This window comes from Aspergillus aculeatus (assembly GCF_001890905.1).
Source record: "Aspergillus aculeatus ATCC 16872 unplaced genomic scaffold ASPACscaffold_14, whole genome shotgun sequence".
Lineage (NCBI taxonomy): Eukaryota > Fungi > Ascomycota > Eurotiomycetes > Eurotiales > Aspergillaceae > Aspergillus > Aspergillus aculeatus.
In genome coordinates, this window is record NW_017962989.1 from 194468 (window position 1) to 208262 (window position 13795).

General features: G+C 49.8%; 4 protein-coding genes across 4 annotated transcripts; 3 read left to right on the forward strand and 1 right to left on the reverse strand.

Moving 5' to 3' along the window:
* Nucleotides 1-1074: 1074 nt before the first annotated feature.
* On the reverse strand, nucleotides 1075-2421 carry nbp35 (Fe-S cluster-binding ATPase). The gene is made up of 2 exons (XM_020205680.1): nucleotides 2239-2421; nucleotides 1075-2177 (listed from the first exon to the last, which is right to left on the reverse strand). The coding sequence occupies exons 1-2, from the start codon at nucleotides 2321-2323 to the stop codon at nucleotides 1231-1233; spliced, it is 1032 nt and encodes a 343-aa protein (XP_020053441.1). The 5' UTR covers nucleotides 2324-2421; the 3' UTR covers nucleotides 1075-1230.
* A 1402-nt stretch (nucleotides 2422-3823) lies between these two features.
* On the forward strand, nucleotides 3824-7461 carry ASPACDRAFT_80601 (phosphatidylethanolamine N-methyltransferase). The gene is made up of 4 exons (XM_020205681.1): nucleotides 3824-4213; nucleotides 4317-6876; nucleotides 6931-7021; nucleotides 7093-7461. Exons 1-4 carry the CDS (start codon nucleotides 4030-4032, stop codon nucleotides 7165-7167), a joined length of 2910 nt encoding a protein of 969 aa, XP_020053442.1. The 5' UTR covers nucleotides 3824-4029; the 3' UTR covers nucleotides 7168-7461.
* A 1774-nt stretch (nucleotides 7462-9235) lies between these two features.
* On the forward strand, nucleotides 9236-10502 carry ASPACDRAFT_1904742 (3' exoribonuclease family protein). Its single transcript, XM_020198812.1, has 2 exons — nucleotides 9236-9491; nucleotides 9549-10502. The coding sequence occupies exons 1-2, from the start codon at nucleotides 9353-9355 to the stop codon at nucleotides 10382-10384; spliced, it is 975 nt and encodes a 324-aa protein (XP_020053443.1). The 5' UTR covers nucleotides 9236-9352; the 3' UTR covers nucleotides 10385-10502.
* Nucleotides 10503-10895: 393 nt separating this feature from the next.
* ASPACDRAFT_62811 (uncharacterized protein) lies at nucleotides 10896-11933 on the forward strand (the record flags this gene model as incomplete). The annotated part of the gene is made up of 2 exons (XM_020203826.1): nucleotides 10896-10973; nucleotides 11196-11933. The coding sequence occupies 2 exons, from the start codon at nucleotides 10896-10898 to the stop codon at nucleotides 11931-11933; spliced, it is 816 nt and encodes a 271-aa protein (XP_020053444.1).
* Nucleotides 11934-13795: the final 1862 nt, after the last annotated feature.

The following is a 13795-nucleotide window of genomic DNA, read 5'->3' on the forward strand; positions in this document are numbered from 1 at the left end:
CGCCACTTCCTCCAGGCACTGAAACCGCCAGCCGCTCGAATCCCGAGTCGGGGTCCAATCAGCTGTCGTCAATCCTGAAACAACCTTGCCCCTCTTTGAACTTTTGAAGCAGGCCCAGCGATTGAAGTGTTACAGATTTCTACTCTCTCTCTAGTCAATCATCGACCAGTTGTAATGACCTTATGTCAATGGCACGGTCCAGCCGGCAGATGATGGGTTCTGCACAAACTGGATCCTATAGCTAGTGCTGCTATCTATTTCCTATTGCTAATATATCGGTAGACTCCGGCCTAGACTCGAGAAGAGGGCAAGTTTCCATCGACCGGTCTATCCGACCTCAGGCCGCGTAGACAGACGCCTCCCGCGATCGCAAGTAGCCTAGCCCGTCATTCACCATGGATGACCGAGGCAGTCCCAAGATTTGGCCCGGATAAAAGAAAAATGCAAAGAAGAGGGTAAAGAAAATAGGCTCTCAACTCAGGAGACACCGCCGGAACTACAGTGGGCTTGGCTGAATACCACCGGGCGTTTAGCAACGACATCGCGATCGTTGGTCGGACAAGGGATTAAAACAATCTCTCGGCAAAGATTCGGCAGAAGTTGAGATCCTCAGCAAGGGTCTCTCCGGATTGCCCGAGTTATGAAGGCTATTTTAGGGACGTTATTCCATGTGTCGACCTCGGGCAGTTGGTAGAGCGGGTCCAAGTTGCTTCATAATCCCCAAGTCTCAAACGAAGCCAAGCGAGGCCAAGTCAACGGCGAAATTCGAGGGGTCAATAGTGGTCAACTGAGTGTCAGTTCCAATATGCCAAGGGGCTCGGGGCAGAGAAGGGACTTGACAGGCATTTTAAATCCTCAATCAATCGACATGATCAGCATTATTCAGACCCCATGTTGACTGAAGGGGCGAGGTGAGCATGAAGAGGATGATGGCTCATGTGAGCATTGCATCCTTTGGACTCATTTAAACTAATTCTACTTCGACCGTTCCGCCCCCAAAGCAATAGATCGCCCCCAAAATTCTCTAAGGCGAACTCCTGGGGAGCATAAAAATAAAAGTTATACTTTGTTCGTAAACAAGAGATCAAGGTGCCTTCGAAATAATCTGGTATCAAGAATAACTGCATCTATGCCCAAACGCCCAGGAATGATAGCAAATCGTGTGAATCCCCTTACATGCTGTCCCAAATGCACCGCGCTGATAGACATGAAAGAAAAGAGACAGTACTTTTACTCGACCGTGTCCTCCGGCAGGACGTCGTCCGGCTCCTCCCCAATGAATTGCGCGACCGAACGCACGACCTGCTTGATGGCCTTTGAAGCTGGGCTGTCTGGGAAATTATCCACGAAGCTTTCACCGTAATCACATGCCATGCCAACTCTAGGGTCGAGCGGTACAGCGCCCAGGAAAGGAATACCCATCTTCTTGGCAAGACGTTTTCCGCCCCCGGTGGTAGCTCGGAAAATTTGCGATTTTGTGTTGCAGTTTTGACAGACAAAGCCCGACATGTTCTCGACCAACCCCAGAATGCGGATTCCAGCCTTGCGACAGAAGTCGATTTCCTTCCGCACGTCTAGCAGAGAGACTTCCTGAGGGGTGGTGACCACCACCGCACCGTCGACACCAGAGTCTTTCAACAGCGAGTTGACGGACAAGTGCTCATCTGATGTTCCGGGCGGCGTATCGATGATCAAGTAATCCATCTCACCCCAGTCCACATCCTTCAGGAACTGCTTGATGAGTCCATTTTTCTTGGGTCCTCTCCAGATCACCGCATCGTCCCGGTTGGGCAGCATAAATTGTACACTCATCGCAGCCAGATTATCCGTGACCCATACGGGGCTCCAGCCTGCGTTGCTCACATGGATGGTCTCCGCCTCAACGCCCATCATTTTGGGGATGGACGGCCCGCAGATGTCTGTGTCCATGACGCCGACGGTCGACTCGGGGTTCGCAGCAAACGCATGGGCGAGTAGGGAGGTAAATGTTGATTTACCCACGCCACCTTTGCCGGACAATACGAGGATCTTATGCCGTATTTGCGATAGCCGTTCGGTGATGATAGGAATGTCGGGATCGGGGCCCTTGGGAGCGGAGGCGCAGATCTGTTGATTCGGGCAGCCGGCACAAGCATCACCTTGACCAGCTTGTTCAGATTCAGGACCAGGGCAGTGCTCTATGAGCAGAGGAATAATCAGTGTCATGAATGTTGCACTCGGCGCAAAACAGAAACCAACCTGGTTCGGGAGCGACAAGATTCGGTGCCATCTTGGAAGGCGCTTCGAAGTAAGCCGTTGTCGGCTCCTCGAGAGAAGGGGCCATTCTGATGACGGCTCTCCGATTATCTCTACGTATGAATTTGAGTAATGAAGAGTAATCAGGAATAATTGAACAAGATATCAATTGACAGCAAGAAGTGGTACTGAAGGAAAAGTGGCGGGGATCGATGACTGCGGGAAGTTGCTTGATAATCAGCACTTATCGGAGGGATGACAAACCTTCCCGTGGCGATTGGTGCGGGGCTGCCTTCAGATCCCAGCGGTGTCGGACTGGATGCAGTGATAAGATTGATACGAGAGGGGCACGTTTAACGATTTTGTATGAGTCTCTTTGTGCATAGACCTATCTGTACGCAACTACTCTAGCGCTAGGTAGGAGATAGGCCATGTCTTATGATTCAGGACGTGGTTGTGATAAATCTTCTCTGGCTGCAGCATGAAGCTATGGCTATGCTACTGTGTCTCACAAATCTTTTGAGAGACCAGGTCATCGTCGTCCTAGAATGCGGGTTTGAATCTACTCATGAGTACTGTATTGCTAGTGGGCTTGTTGCCCCAACGAATCGTTACAAGCCTGCTATTCGATTTTGCGAAGATTGGATGAAAGATTGCAAGTTTGCTCTATCGAGCTAGCCTCCTACATGTGATTCAAATAGGCCCAGTTCCTGAGATGCCTAGGATCAAATGAGGGGCATATCGACTGGGATATCGACCAGGAATGCCATGTCAGAACCCTAACCCTCTCACGGGGACCAAGAGGCCATTATGATATCACAATCCTTGGGTACAGCACCGACGACTCCATAGTGCAGGGACTTGATTTCAGAACAAATGTGTTCAAGTAAGGAGCCCATTCTTGCATCTGGCCTCTGAAGCACAAGAAGAGCCCAGACATATCTCGTCTACATCGATTCTCATCTCAATTTGAGAGTGCTCGGGTCTCTACCAAAGTAAAGAAATCCTGTAAAGCTTGCATAACTAGGTACATTAGGTAAAACATCGCTTCTGCAGCTTTATCTTCCACCGTGGATGGTGACACTAGGGCCTTTATCGAGGCTTAGCGAGAGGAGAAGTGTCCATTCAAGCACAGAGGATGAGAACACCGCCGTTACCGCCCACAAGAACTAATATATTAGTCTTTGTGGTGCCGAATAATGCAATGCCACTATTCAGGGAGGTCAATGACTGGACCCTTCTGTTATGCATCCAATTCCAGGGTTTCTCCCTCATTCCGACCCGCGCTGTCTTTGAATCCCACCTCGACCCTGATGAGGGTCATGATTGGTGTTAGACCAATGATTCCAGCCTGTCCGTCCCATCGATGCCTCCCTTTCCCCAGTGCATTGGGATCCACCTCAAGCCATAACCGAAGACAGGCCATGGGGGAATTGGGGAAGGAGGCATGGCTAGTGACTCTAGGTGCTTTGTCTCACTCCCAACAGTTTTTTGGCGTTGTGATTTTAGATTAACCATAAATAGGCAGAACTGGCCTTTTTTCACCTACTTTTTCTTTTCAGCTTGACTTCCTTCCCTGACAATCACTGCAGTTTTCAGAATTAATATTCGAAATTGCTCGGATGAGGTCAGACCAATCATTGCCTTCCCGCCAGTTGATTCTCCCCCACTGTCACGGCCACTGTCACATGCTTCTGCTTCTTCTGTTCTTCCTTCTCCTTCCATTCATTCTTTTGTCGTTCCCACTGCATCTGCCGGTTACAATTCAACAAATCTCCTAAACTCATTTCAACAATGGATCGTGGCCTCTCAACAGGCTCTAACCTGGGTGAGACTGGGCTTCGCGAGAGGACTACAATGGCCTCTCAGTCCGACTCAATTGCAAACGCCGAGGCTCTCACTGCTACTGGCGAGGTCGAGGCTAAGGATGATGCACAGAAGGACAAGAAGACCTTCGGCCGCACCCCTGGTGGTACAGGTTCGTGGCACTTCCCCTACCTCCCACCCCCAGACTAGCTTGAAATGTCTTGATTATCTGCACCCACTAGCAGCAGACTGACCTCATTTCGACGATGCGACAGTATTCACGGTGCCTCAAACACATGACATGGTCTCTCAACTCCTGTCTCCATCTGAGCCTAAGAACCTTTCCGATATCATTGTTCTATTTATTCTGGGTGCCCATATTCTCTTATTATGGCAACTCCCCCAGGGTGCAAAAGTCCCAGTGTTTGCCGCCGTCTATCTCTTTTGGCGGGCGGCATACAACATCGGGATCGGATGGCTTCTGCACAATCAATCCTACCACAACACACTTGTTCGCTGGGCGGAGCAGACCAAGATCTTTGTGAACCCGTCCACAAACCAGAATCCCCATCCTAGCCTGTATAAACTAATCAAGCGCGAACTGGAGACCAAGGTCCCTGTCGATTATTCATTTGACGAGGCCCCCCTCGAGTACAACACTTGGCTTGTCTTTCGTCGCCTCGTTGATCTTATTCTCATGTGTGATTTCACATCATACTGTCTTTTTGCCATAGCATGTAGCCATCACCCCGTTGATGAGGGCGTGCTGATGACTATTGTGCGCTGGTCGTCTGGTGTTGCTTTAGTGCTGTTCAACCTTTGGGTTAAACTCGATGCTCATCGCGTGGTGAAAGACTTTGCATGGTATTGGGGAGACTTTTTCTTTCTCATTGACCAAGAGTTGACGTTCGACGGTGTTTTCGAGATGGCTCCTCATCCGATGTACTCGGTCGGCTACGCCGGATACTACGGTATTTCGCTAATGGCAGCAAGCTACAAAGTGCTGTTTATTTCCATTCTCGCCCATGCAGCACAATTTGCGTTCTTGGTCTTCGTCGAGAACCCGCATATCGACAAGACGTACAATCCACCTCCTCCGCGCAAGCGTGTGACGGAGCAAGATTCTGTATCCACATCTTCTCAGGCCAGCGAGCCTCCTTCGTCACCGGTTGATGAACAACTGCCCCACGCGACAAACCACCCAACAAGCAACCCTCCTCCATCGGTCCACAATCTGCTAGGGTTCCACAACCTGGACCTGCATCGGATAACAGATAGTTCTTCCTTGCTGGTCCAGTTCCTCGTATTCGCCCTGACCGTCTTGACGCCATCTACACCTCGCTATCAATTCATCTTCGTGGCCAATGCAGCAATCTGGAGACTATGGTTCTCCATCGGTATCGGATACCTCCTCATTCGTCAATCAAACTGTAAATCGTGGACTCGGCACTTTGTCAAGTATGGCGAGACCCCTCATGAAGCCTGGAATCAGTGGAAGGGCACGTACCATTTGAGTATGATCATGTGCTACGCGAGCTTTATTGCTGCTGCTTGGAAGATGTACACGTTTCCTGCTGACTGGGGCTATGGTCTGGTCTTGCTCCGGCATGTTCTGGGTGTAGGGCTTATTTGCCTGCAGACATGGACATCGGTCAGCATCTACGAATCTCTGGGCGAGTTCGGCTGGTTCTACGGTGATTTCTTCTTCCAGGGGTCTCACAAATTGACGTACAATGGTATCTATCGCTTCCTGAACAATCCCGAACGTGTTTTGGGTCTGGCAGGGGTTTGGGGTGCTGTTCTGATCACAAGTAGCGGAGCGGTCATCTTCCTTGCATTAATAAGTCACGTTCTAAGCATGGCTTTCATCCAATTTGTGGAGCGTCCGCATATGCAGAAGCTCTATGGCCAAAGCCTGCGACAAGATGCGGGGCTTGTCAAGAGCCTCAAACGATCCCTGCCCCCTTCGCTCCGTCAACTGCATGGTAGCGTTGATAAGATTGTGGACGAATCATTTGAGTTCATTGAAGAACTAATCGATACGGCGCGCCCTAAGCTTGCCGCTGGTGTCAACACGTTTGTGAAGGACACAACTGCCCTGTTCCAGACATATCCTGCTCGTGTTACCATCTCCCGCATTGACGAAGATCTGGCTGGATATGATTCGCGGGACTACTCCTTGGTGATTGAGGGCACCGAATCTTCTTCGGTTGACGAGATTGACCTGCGTAGCGGCAGAGAAGATTCAAGACATTCGGTCTTTGAATACGGTGCACCGATCAAGGTCCGGTGGACGGCGCCTTTAAATCACAGCAAGAAAGATTGGATTGGTCTCTACCGCGTCACCGACAATATCTCAAGGGAGATCACGCGGGTTTCTTCTCAAGGCAGATGGATCGCCACAAATGCCGGTGTCTACGACAACCAAACCTGTGAAAAAGGCATCGTGACCAGTGATGTGAAAATTTCGGCCTCGCAGCGCCCAGATGGAGAGACAGACGATATCTTCACCGGGGAAGTTGTCTTTACTGGCGACAAGCTCTTCTGGACCCAGGGAGCCTTTGAGTTCCGCTATCACCATAACGGCAAGCACAATGTCATGGCGATCTCCCGTCCCTTCGAGATCCGTACCGCACGGTTTGACGAGGAGGAATTCGTGGAGAGTAATCAGGACGATCTCCAAGCATCCGTTGAGCTGAAGTTATTGCCTGTGATCCGCAACTGCTTGGACCAGGATCCCGAGATAGCACCCGAGACAGTGGAAGAACAGTTTGGCAGCCAAGTGGAACGAAACGGCAAGTATGCCAAAAGAGTTGTATTTGCCGTACACCAAATGTGAGTATCTCACCAGTATTGTTTGTTGTTGCACAATTAACACGGCTCTTCCAGGTTTGGGGTGGAATTTGCGCCCGAGGTCGTTCGAGCTGATGGAACAGTCCGCAATCTTGCGTGGAGGATTTGCAATGCAAAGCGAGTTTTGGTAAGTATTTCTTTCGGGTCACAGCCCATTCGGAGACCAGAGGAGAGAGCCTGACATGCGAATCAATGCAGGCTCCCTACAGCATGACGAGCAACGGCACCTCTACTCCAAGTGAAAGACTAGAGAAGGCAGAGATCGTGGCATGATATCGTTTCAGCGCACAGTATTTCATATATATATCCTCGATTTATCCTGCTGGTATACTCTCTTGAACGACTGTCAATTATTGCAATTACGCATGTCAACTCACACCCTCCAACAACACATGAAAAATGAAAAGGGCAGGCAAATATGCACCGTCGCATCAAAATCAACAAGCTTATATTCTGTCATGGTCAAAGCGAGCTCTCCTGCAGGACTAGGCTTATCCTCGGCTGACTAGTTCTACATGTACATATGCTTTAAGCTATACATACGTATCATGGAATGATGTTTTTCGCAAAGTCCTCTTTTCATTTTCATAATATAGAATGTCGAGGTCGAGAGAAGAATGGGCACGAAGGGCAGAAGGAAAAGGGGAAAGGGGGGAAGATCGTCGAATGTCCATCAGGCATTGGTGAAATTTTGTCTCATGGCCGTGAAGGCTCTGAAGTAGCAAATACGTAGATATGCAAACATCTTCTGAACAACGACGATCAAGTGAGTGGTAGCAGGGAGGGGGAAAGGAGGCAAGACCAGTCTATGAACTTGCAGCAAAGCAAGACATTGAACTGAAAGGGCCAAGACAGTGAGCAAATCATGCAGAGAAACCAACAGGAGCTGATCATATTCCATGCTATCTACGCCTAGCACTATCCGGCACACACCACACAAGAGCATCGAGACTTGTTCAAGAATCGAATGGGTCTGCAACCAGACATTGTCAGCACAACCGCTATGAATACCCAGCAGATGATGTCTACATCACAAAAAGAACGAAGTAGAATAGTAATCAGCCAAGCCGGTAAATTCATCCCTTCCCCTGCCAACCCCAACCCCCCAACTCGCCGTCCAAAACGAACTTCGAGCCAGAAGGAAGGCATTGACACAAGTCAAGCGTAGCGAAACCAAGCCCACGAAGGATCCCACAAGCCCACAGGAGGTGAAATGTACAAAGGAAAAACAAATGACGGGAATCCACACTCTCGAGAGCTCCACAACCTTCCTCCCTGATGAGAGAATGGTCCGAAGATCGATCTCCTAAAAGGTCCAGTATAAGGGAGATGAGAAGACGTGGCATCAGTTTGTCCACCTATGATGTACATTTGCTCGACGCAGGGTGTTGTAGGTGTTATCAGGAAGAGATCTCGCGCGGCTCGAGGGGCGGTTCTCCACGAGGGGAGATCATTGAATGGATTGACTTGTTGTCATCATAGACATGGTGTTGTGGGCTGTGTGTGTATGGGTATGGGGGAGGATGAGTCTTACCTTCTATAGGTGGTGTGGTAATGTGGTGTCTGGTGTTATTGCTACAGTACCTAGAAAGTCTTTGCAGCTGTTAGCATGCTGTTTTGTTGTTCTTCATGGGTGAAGCGATGTTTAGGATGATTGGTATCAGGAGTTTTTGGTAAGGTATTTGGTTATCTTCAAAAAATTTGCAGAAGCAGAACTGAAAATAAATTTTTCTCATCATGAAAAAGCATATCAAGTGGTGAAACTCGATGCGCGTGGGCAAAGATGGGTTCGAGGGGGGAAAAAAAAGCTGACATACCAATTCATCTACAATCGCTTTCGTTTTTCCACACTCCTCATGACATGGCTGAGTTTGTGTGATCCTATCTTTGGTGACAATTAGCAAATTGTCCACTAGAGTACAATGACTGAGCATGAAGCAGGAATTTGAGATTGAGGTCAGATGGTGATGCATGTTTGTTCGAGGCCCATGTTTAGGTCGCCAGAACTTCGATTTTTTGGATCGCTTTCATCATGCAAGTGATGCTTGGTTGGGTTGTGGAAAAAGATATACTCACAGTTTACAGGTTAGTTGCCAGTATCGTGCTCGAAAGATGACGACGCATCATGCTTTGCTTCGCATTTGAAGAGCTTGAGCTGTCGAAATCACAACAATCATTGTGTTGTGGGGAAGAGAGAAGGAAGAGAAGGAGAAAGAAAGCGCGAAGCGAAAAGCCGAAGAAAAACCCACGAGGGGAAAAAAAAGGCGCCGAACTTCCGCGATCCCACCCATGCAAACCATGCAAACCTTCTCAAAAATGAATGTAGCTTTGCGGGCAGTTCGACCGCCAGCTATCGGATCGCTTTATCAACCCCCATCATTATTATCTGCCCCTCCCTTCGCTGCTTTTCCTCCGATCACTTGTTGTAATTGATCGCAGGGATGCAAAGACATGTGTAATGACTGACAGACGAAGAATTAATGGGCCGCCTAGCGGCACGAGGCCTGCGGTTTTCGCCTCCTCTCTCAAATCCGCCTCCGGCGCCGCTACAGAAAGACCTCGCCGTCATAGACAACCAAATGAGTTGCGCAAGATCTGTAAGAGCTTCCTCTCTTCCCACGAGTTCGCGAACAGGAAGCTAATCTATCGACTAGTCCTCAAGACGGGATTGATCCCTTCGGCTTCCGGCTCCGCATACCTTGAATACGAACCATCTACTTCCCTCGCTGCAGCTCGGTCCTCTCCTCAGTCCCTGATCCCTCCTTCCTCGGCCTTGAAGCTTGCATGCACCGTTCATGGACCGAAACCTCTTCCCCGGTCGGCGACCTTCTCGCCAAACCTCGTTCTTACCACCCACGTCAAATACGCGCCATTCGCCGCCCGTCAACGGAAGGGCCACATTCGGGATGCCAGCGAACGTGACCTGGGCGTTCACCTCGAGACTGCGCTCCGAGGCGTGATTGTCGCGGAACGGTGGCCGAAGAGTGGCCTGGACATTACAATCACAATCCTTGAGGCCGAAGATGACCGGTGGTGGGGGGATGCACCAGACTCGCACGATGCGCCGTGGGGCATGATGAATGTCCTGGCCGGGTGTATCACCGCGGCATCCGCAGCCATTGCAGACGCTCGGATTGACTGCCTGGACCTCGTGGCTGGAGGCGTGGCTGCTATCGTCTCGGACGACGCGGCTGCCGAAGAAGGGAACTCATCAACGCCGAAGTTGATGCTGGATACGGATCCGGCCGAGCACAAGTCCATCCTGTCGGCGTGCGTGGTCGCTTACATGCCTGCGCGAGACGAGATCACTGAGATCTGGCTCAAGGGCGATCACTCCAAGGCTTCTTTGGGGGTCGATGACAGCAGTTTGGGCCATGAAGCTTTGATCGACGGTGCGGTCAACGCAGCGCGCGGAGCGCATACGGTTCTTGTGGAAGCAGTCCAGGAGTCGGCTGAGCGGTACGCTGGACTGTCAATCAGCGATTCATAATGAGGAGTTAGGAGCGTTAATGAAATACAAGAAAAAGTAACGCCTTGCTATTTGCCCTTATAACATATATCCTTTCTAGTTTCCCCACTTAGCATGAAATGCATACGCTTTCAGTCGCTGTTTGCTTCCCATTAGGTATCAATAGAAATAATCTATTGTGTAGACCACCTGCATCTTGCCGTTCGTTAGATGCCCGGGCCAACAATATCACTTCCTCTGGATTCACAAGCTACTGCCTCAGCATAAACACAGACACACAGTGACTTTATTTGAAGAAAGTCCACACCTTCCTCTACCTTCATACCCAGCCTTTTCATAAACGCTCAATTTTCCATCAACTAGACGTGTCCGTCTTCTCCTACTTCAACTCCTTCTCCGCGCCTCATCATCTTAGCAACCAACCGCACCTCTCTCCATCTCAAAATCACCTACACACAACTAATCTACTCGCCCCATCTCCCTGACCCCGATCATACACTACATACGCTTCGAAAACTCGTTGAACGAGACCATGTCCGACCTCAAACGCACCCATGAGGCCGACGTCCTCCTCCTCTACGTGATACTGCTGAATGCAGATTCTAGAACCGTGAGTATTATTGTCACCTCGCCTCACTTGCCATCAATAACCGTTTCTCAACCTACAACCTCCCGTCTACCAACGCCTTGATCTATCTAAGCTACCGCGCGTATCAGAGCACGCGATTTACTTCACATTTCCTCATCCTCTGCAAATCCCTCACTCTCCCCCTCTCACTGGCACGGCAAGGCTATCTCTTACGCGATGCTAACAACTACTCTCAAACCATAGATCAACTGGTCCGCCGTCGCCGAAGCAACCGGTATAACCCAGTCCGCCGCCCGGCTGAAATGGTACCGACTGAAGCAGGAGCTCGACCTGAAGATCGAAGCGGGTGGGTTTGATTATAGGGACATGCGGGTTGCCGAGGCTCAGAGTGGCAGTGACGGCGATAAGGACGCAGGGGGATTCTCGATGAAGGTCACTACTGCTACCGCTGCTACTACCGCTGCCGAAGAGGACGAACCTCGCTCTGATGGAAAGCCAAAGGAACAACAACAGTCACAGCTGAAGAGAGAGAGAAAGAAGAAGTCCTCAAAGATTGTCCAAGATGCGGAGTCAGTCTTGTTTTCGGATTCGTCCTCTGCAGGGTCTGATGGGGACGTTGATGAGGATGATTGGATTGATGGGACCCGTGGTGGTCGGAGGAAGAGTTTTGTTTTCTATGCTGGGGGTCGAGGGGACAAGTTGGGAGAGATCAAGAGTGATGGTGGTGTTGATGTTTCTGAGACCAAGGAGCGAGAGTTGAAGGTTATGGGGTCTCAGGAGAGGGTGTCGTGCTGGTCGTCGGATTCGTCGCTGGTGAAGGTCGGGATATCGGGTGATGGCTCGCAGGGGGAGGCTTGTGCTATCTACTCGGACGAGGATCATGGGGGCGATATGGAGGTCAAGGGGGGTGAAAAGGCTGGGGATTTTGCTGCTACTCAGGAGAATGATATTGATAAGGTGAAGGAGGGGGCTGTGGAGTGAGATGCTTCTCTTTTACTTGGCAGTTGATATGCATTCAGCCCTGCCGGTGTCATAGATTCTGTGGGCAACACACTGAGCTCATATGGTTGAGCATTCGTCATCGAGTTAAAGAATGGACAGTGAGACAGCTCTATCAAACCCCCAGTATTTGAACGTCGCCATGCTCTGTCAATGGATCATTAGGTTTAATACAAGAATAAAGAAAAGGCGCTGATCAAAGATTTTCACCAGCAGCATGTCGTATCGCTGCGCTCAAGCCCTCAGGCTGACTGTAAAAAGGACTATGAGACGCGTCAATGGTCTCTGTCTCAAAAGCATAGCTTTTTGCCGTCTCTTCGACCATCATCATCTGCACCGCTTTCGGAATAGCCGCATCTAGAAGACAATATAGAGAGGTACTGGGGACATGCTTCCACGCCGCATAGGTGCAGGAAAGCACTTACTGCACTGGTGATTTTAGCTCCGATTATTGAGAGAGATGTCGAGGCTATATGTAGGTCCATGTTAGTTACTTGAGCTGGCAAGACTTGCTTACTGTGGACAACACCTGGGAAGGACTTCTGCAGCGAGCAATTCGAATGGGTTTCCTTGCTGCTCTAGGCCCGACTGGAGCGGTGGGGTTGAGCACAAAAGTGCATGCCTCGAACTGAAGACAGAGATCCCAATAACTTCAACACCACTGGATTGGTTATAGGCTTATATCAAAGTGGTACAGTAGTTAAACGGGCGACCTGTGAGGGAAAGCTATTCATGAGCAAGCCTAGGAAATTGCAAATAGGCCACCTAACTTGCGTAAGTCAAGAATGCAGCCTAAGGAGCCAAGAGAGGGTAATGGTCTCAAGAGACGTGCTTGATATATAACCAAGTAGTTAGACATTGGTCATAGCTATCTGTTCGGCGAGACAAAGAAATTATCAAGTGTATAAAAATGTCTCTTATCGGTGCACGTATACATTCGCTCAAGTGAGATACTATATTGGTACAGTACATAGCGTACACTATACAGCCGAAGTGTGTATACTGATTGCACCATACCCAAAAGGTCTTGCGGGAATGGGAACATGTGGGGAACAGAAACAAACACGTGGGATTCAGGCATTAAGAAAGCAAACAGGCAGGCGCCACACAGTGAACATAATTAAGTGTACACACATATAGCGGTATAAGTTCCTTTTCTTTTTCTGGTGGCTGATCTTAGTCTGTATGTGTATCTGCTATTTAGTATCTACAGTTCTGTCTGTCTCTCTAAGCGAGGAGTTCTTTCCGGGTCTTACCGCCGTGAGCCTAAGGATGAGACTAATCCGGAGAAAGTTCTTAGTCGATTCTCAACGGAGATCTAGCCCACTGTCTACTGCCTAAATTACGTACTACAGTACTGACTCGAGTCACTCGACCGTACCTACGGTCTGTACGGAGTACTTTGACAGTATTTTCCTCGACTGCCTGAGCATTGAGCATTTCTATCACTGTTTTGAGCAAGATGCGGTCTGCTAGGAATCCTTCGTCTTTGTCTTCCGTGGGTCGCTGTAGCTGAATTGAAGGTTGATTCAGCTCCTCCATTCTCGCCTGGAACTTTGTCCGGCCCAGCCACGCTGGTCCAAAGCCCCGTATTCGTCCAGTTTCTCGCTCAACGCCGAATTCCCAAGATCTGGCAGCAGTTTAGGCAGGCCCAGGCTGGCGGGTCGAATCCAGGTTGGTCCCAATGGAATTCAGCCCGATACGAGACCGTTGTGCGTTCTCCCCTTTTTTGAGCTGTCAGGATGCTCGCGGAGTGCATGGCAACATTCTATTCGTTATCCAGGAGCGTGGCGTCGCTAGTATCGCCCGACCGTTCGGTAATCGCCTATCATCTCTTATCAACT

What these genes read in the sequence shown, in the direction of transcription:
- nbp35 (XM_020205680.1), bottom strand. Translation starts at nt 2,323, where the DNA reads ATGGCCCCTTCTCTCGAGGAGCCGACAACGGCTTACTTCGAAGCGCCT. An exon ending in TCTTGTCGCTCCCGAACCAG is followed by an intron (nt 2,178 to 2,238) that starts GTTGGTTTCTGT and finishes CTCTGCTCATAG; the next exon opens with AGCACTGCCCTGGTCCTGAA.
- ASPACDRAFT_80601 (XM_020205681.1), top strand. Translation starts at nt 4,030, where the DNA reads ATGGATCGTGGCCTCTCAACAGGCTCTAACCTGGGTGAGACTGGGCTT. An exon ending in CCGCACCCCTGGTGGTACAG is followed by an intron (nt 4,214 to 4,316) that starts GTTCGTGGCACT and finishes ACGATGCGACAG; the next exon opens with TATTCACGGTGCCTCAAACA. An exon ending in GCAATGCAAAGCGAGTTTTG is followed by an intron (nt 7,022 to 7,092) that starts GTAAGTATTTCT and finishes GAATCAATGCAG; the next exon opens with GCTCCCTACAGCATGACGAG.
- ASPACDRAFT_1904742 (XM_020198812.1), top strand. Translation starts at nt 9,353, where the DNA reads ATGACTGACAGACGAAGAATTAATGGGCCGCCTAGCGGCACGAGGCCT. An exon ending in AAATGAGTTGCGCAAGATCT is followed by an intron (nt 9,492 to 9,548) that starts GTAAGAGCTTCC and finishes TCTATCGACTAG; the next exon opens with TCCTCAAGACGGGATTGATC.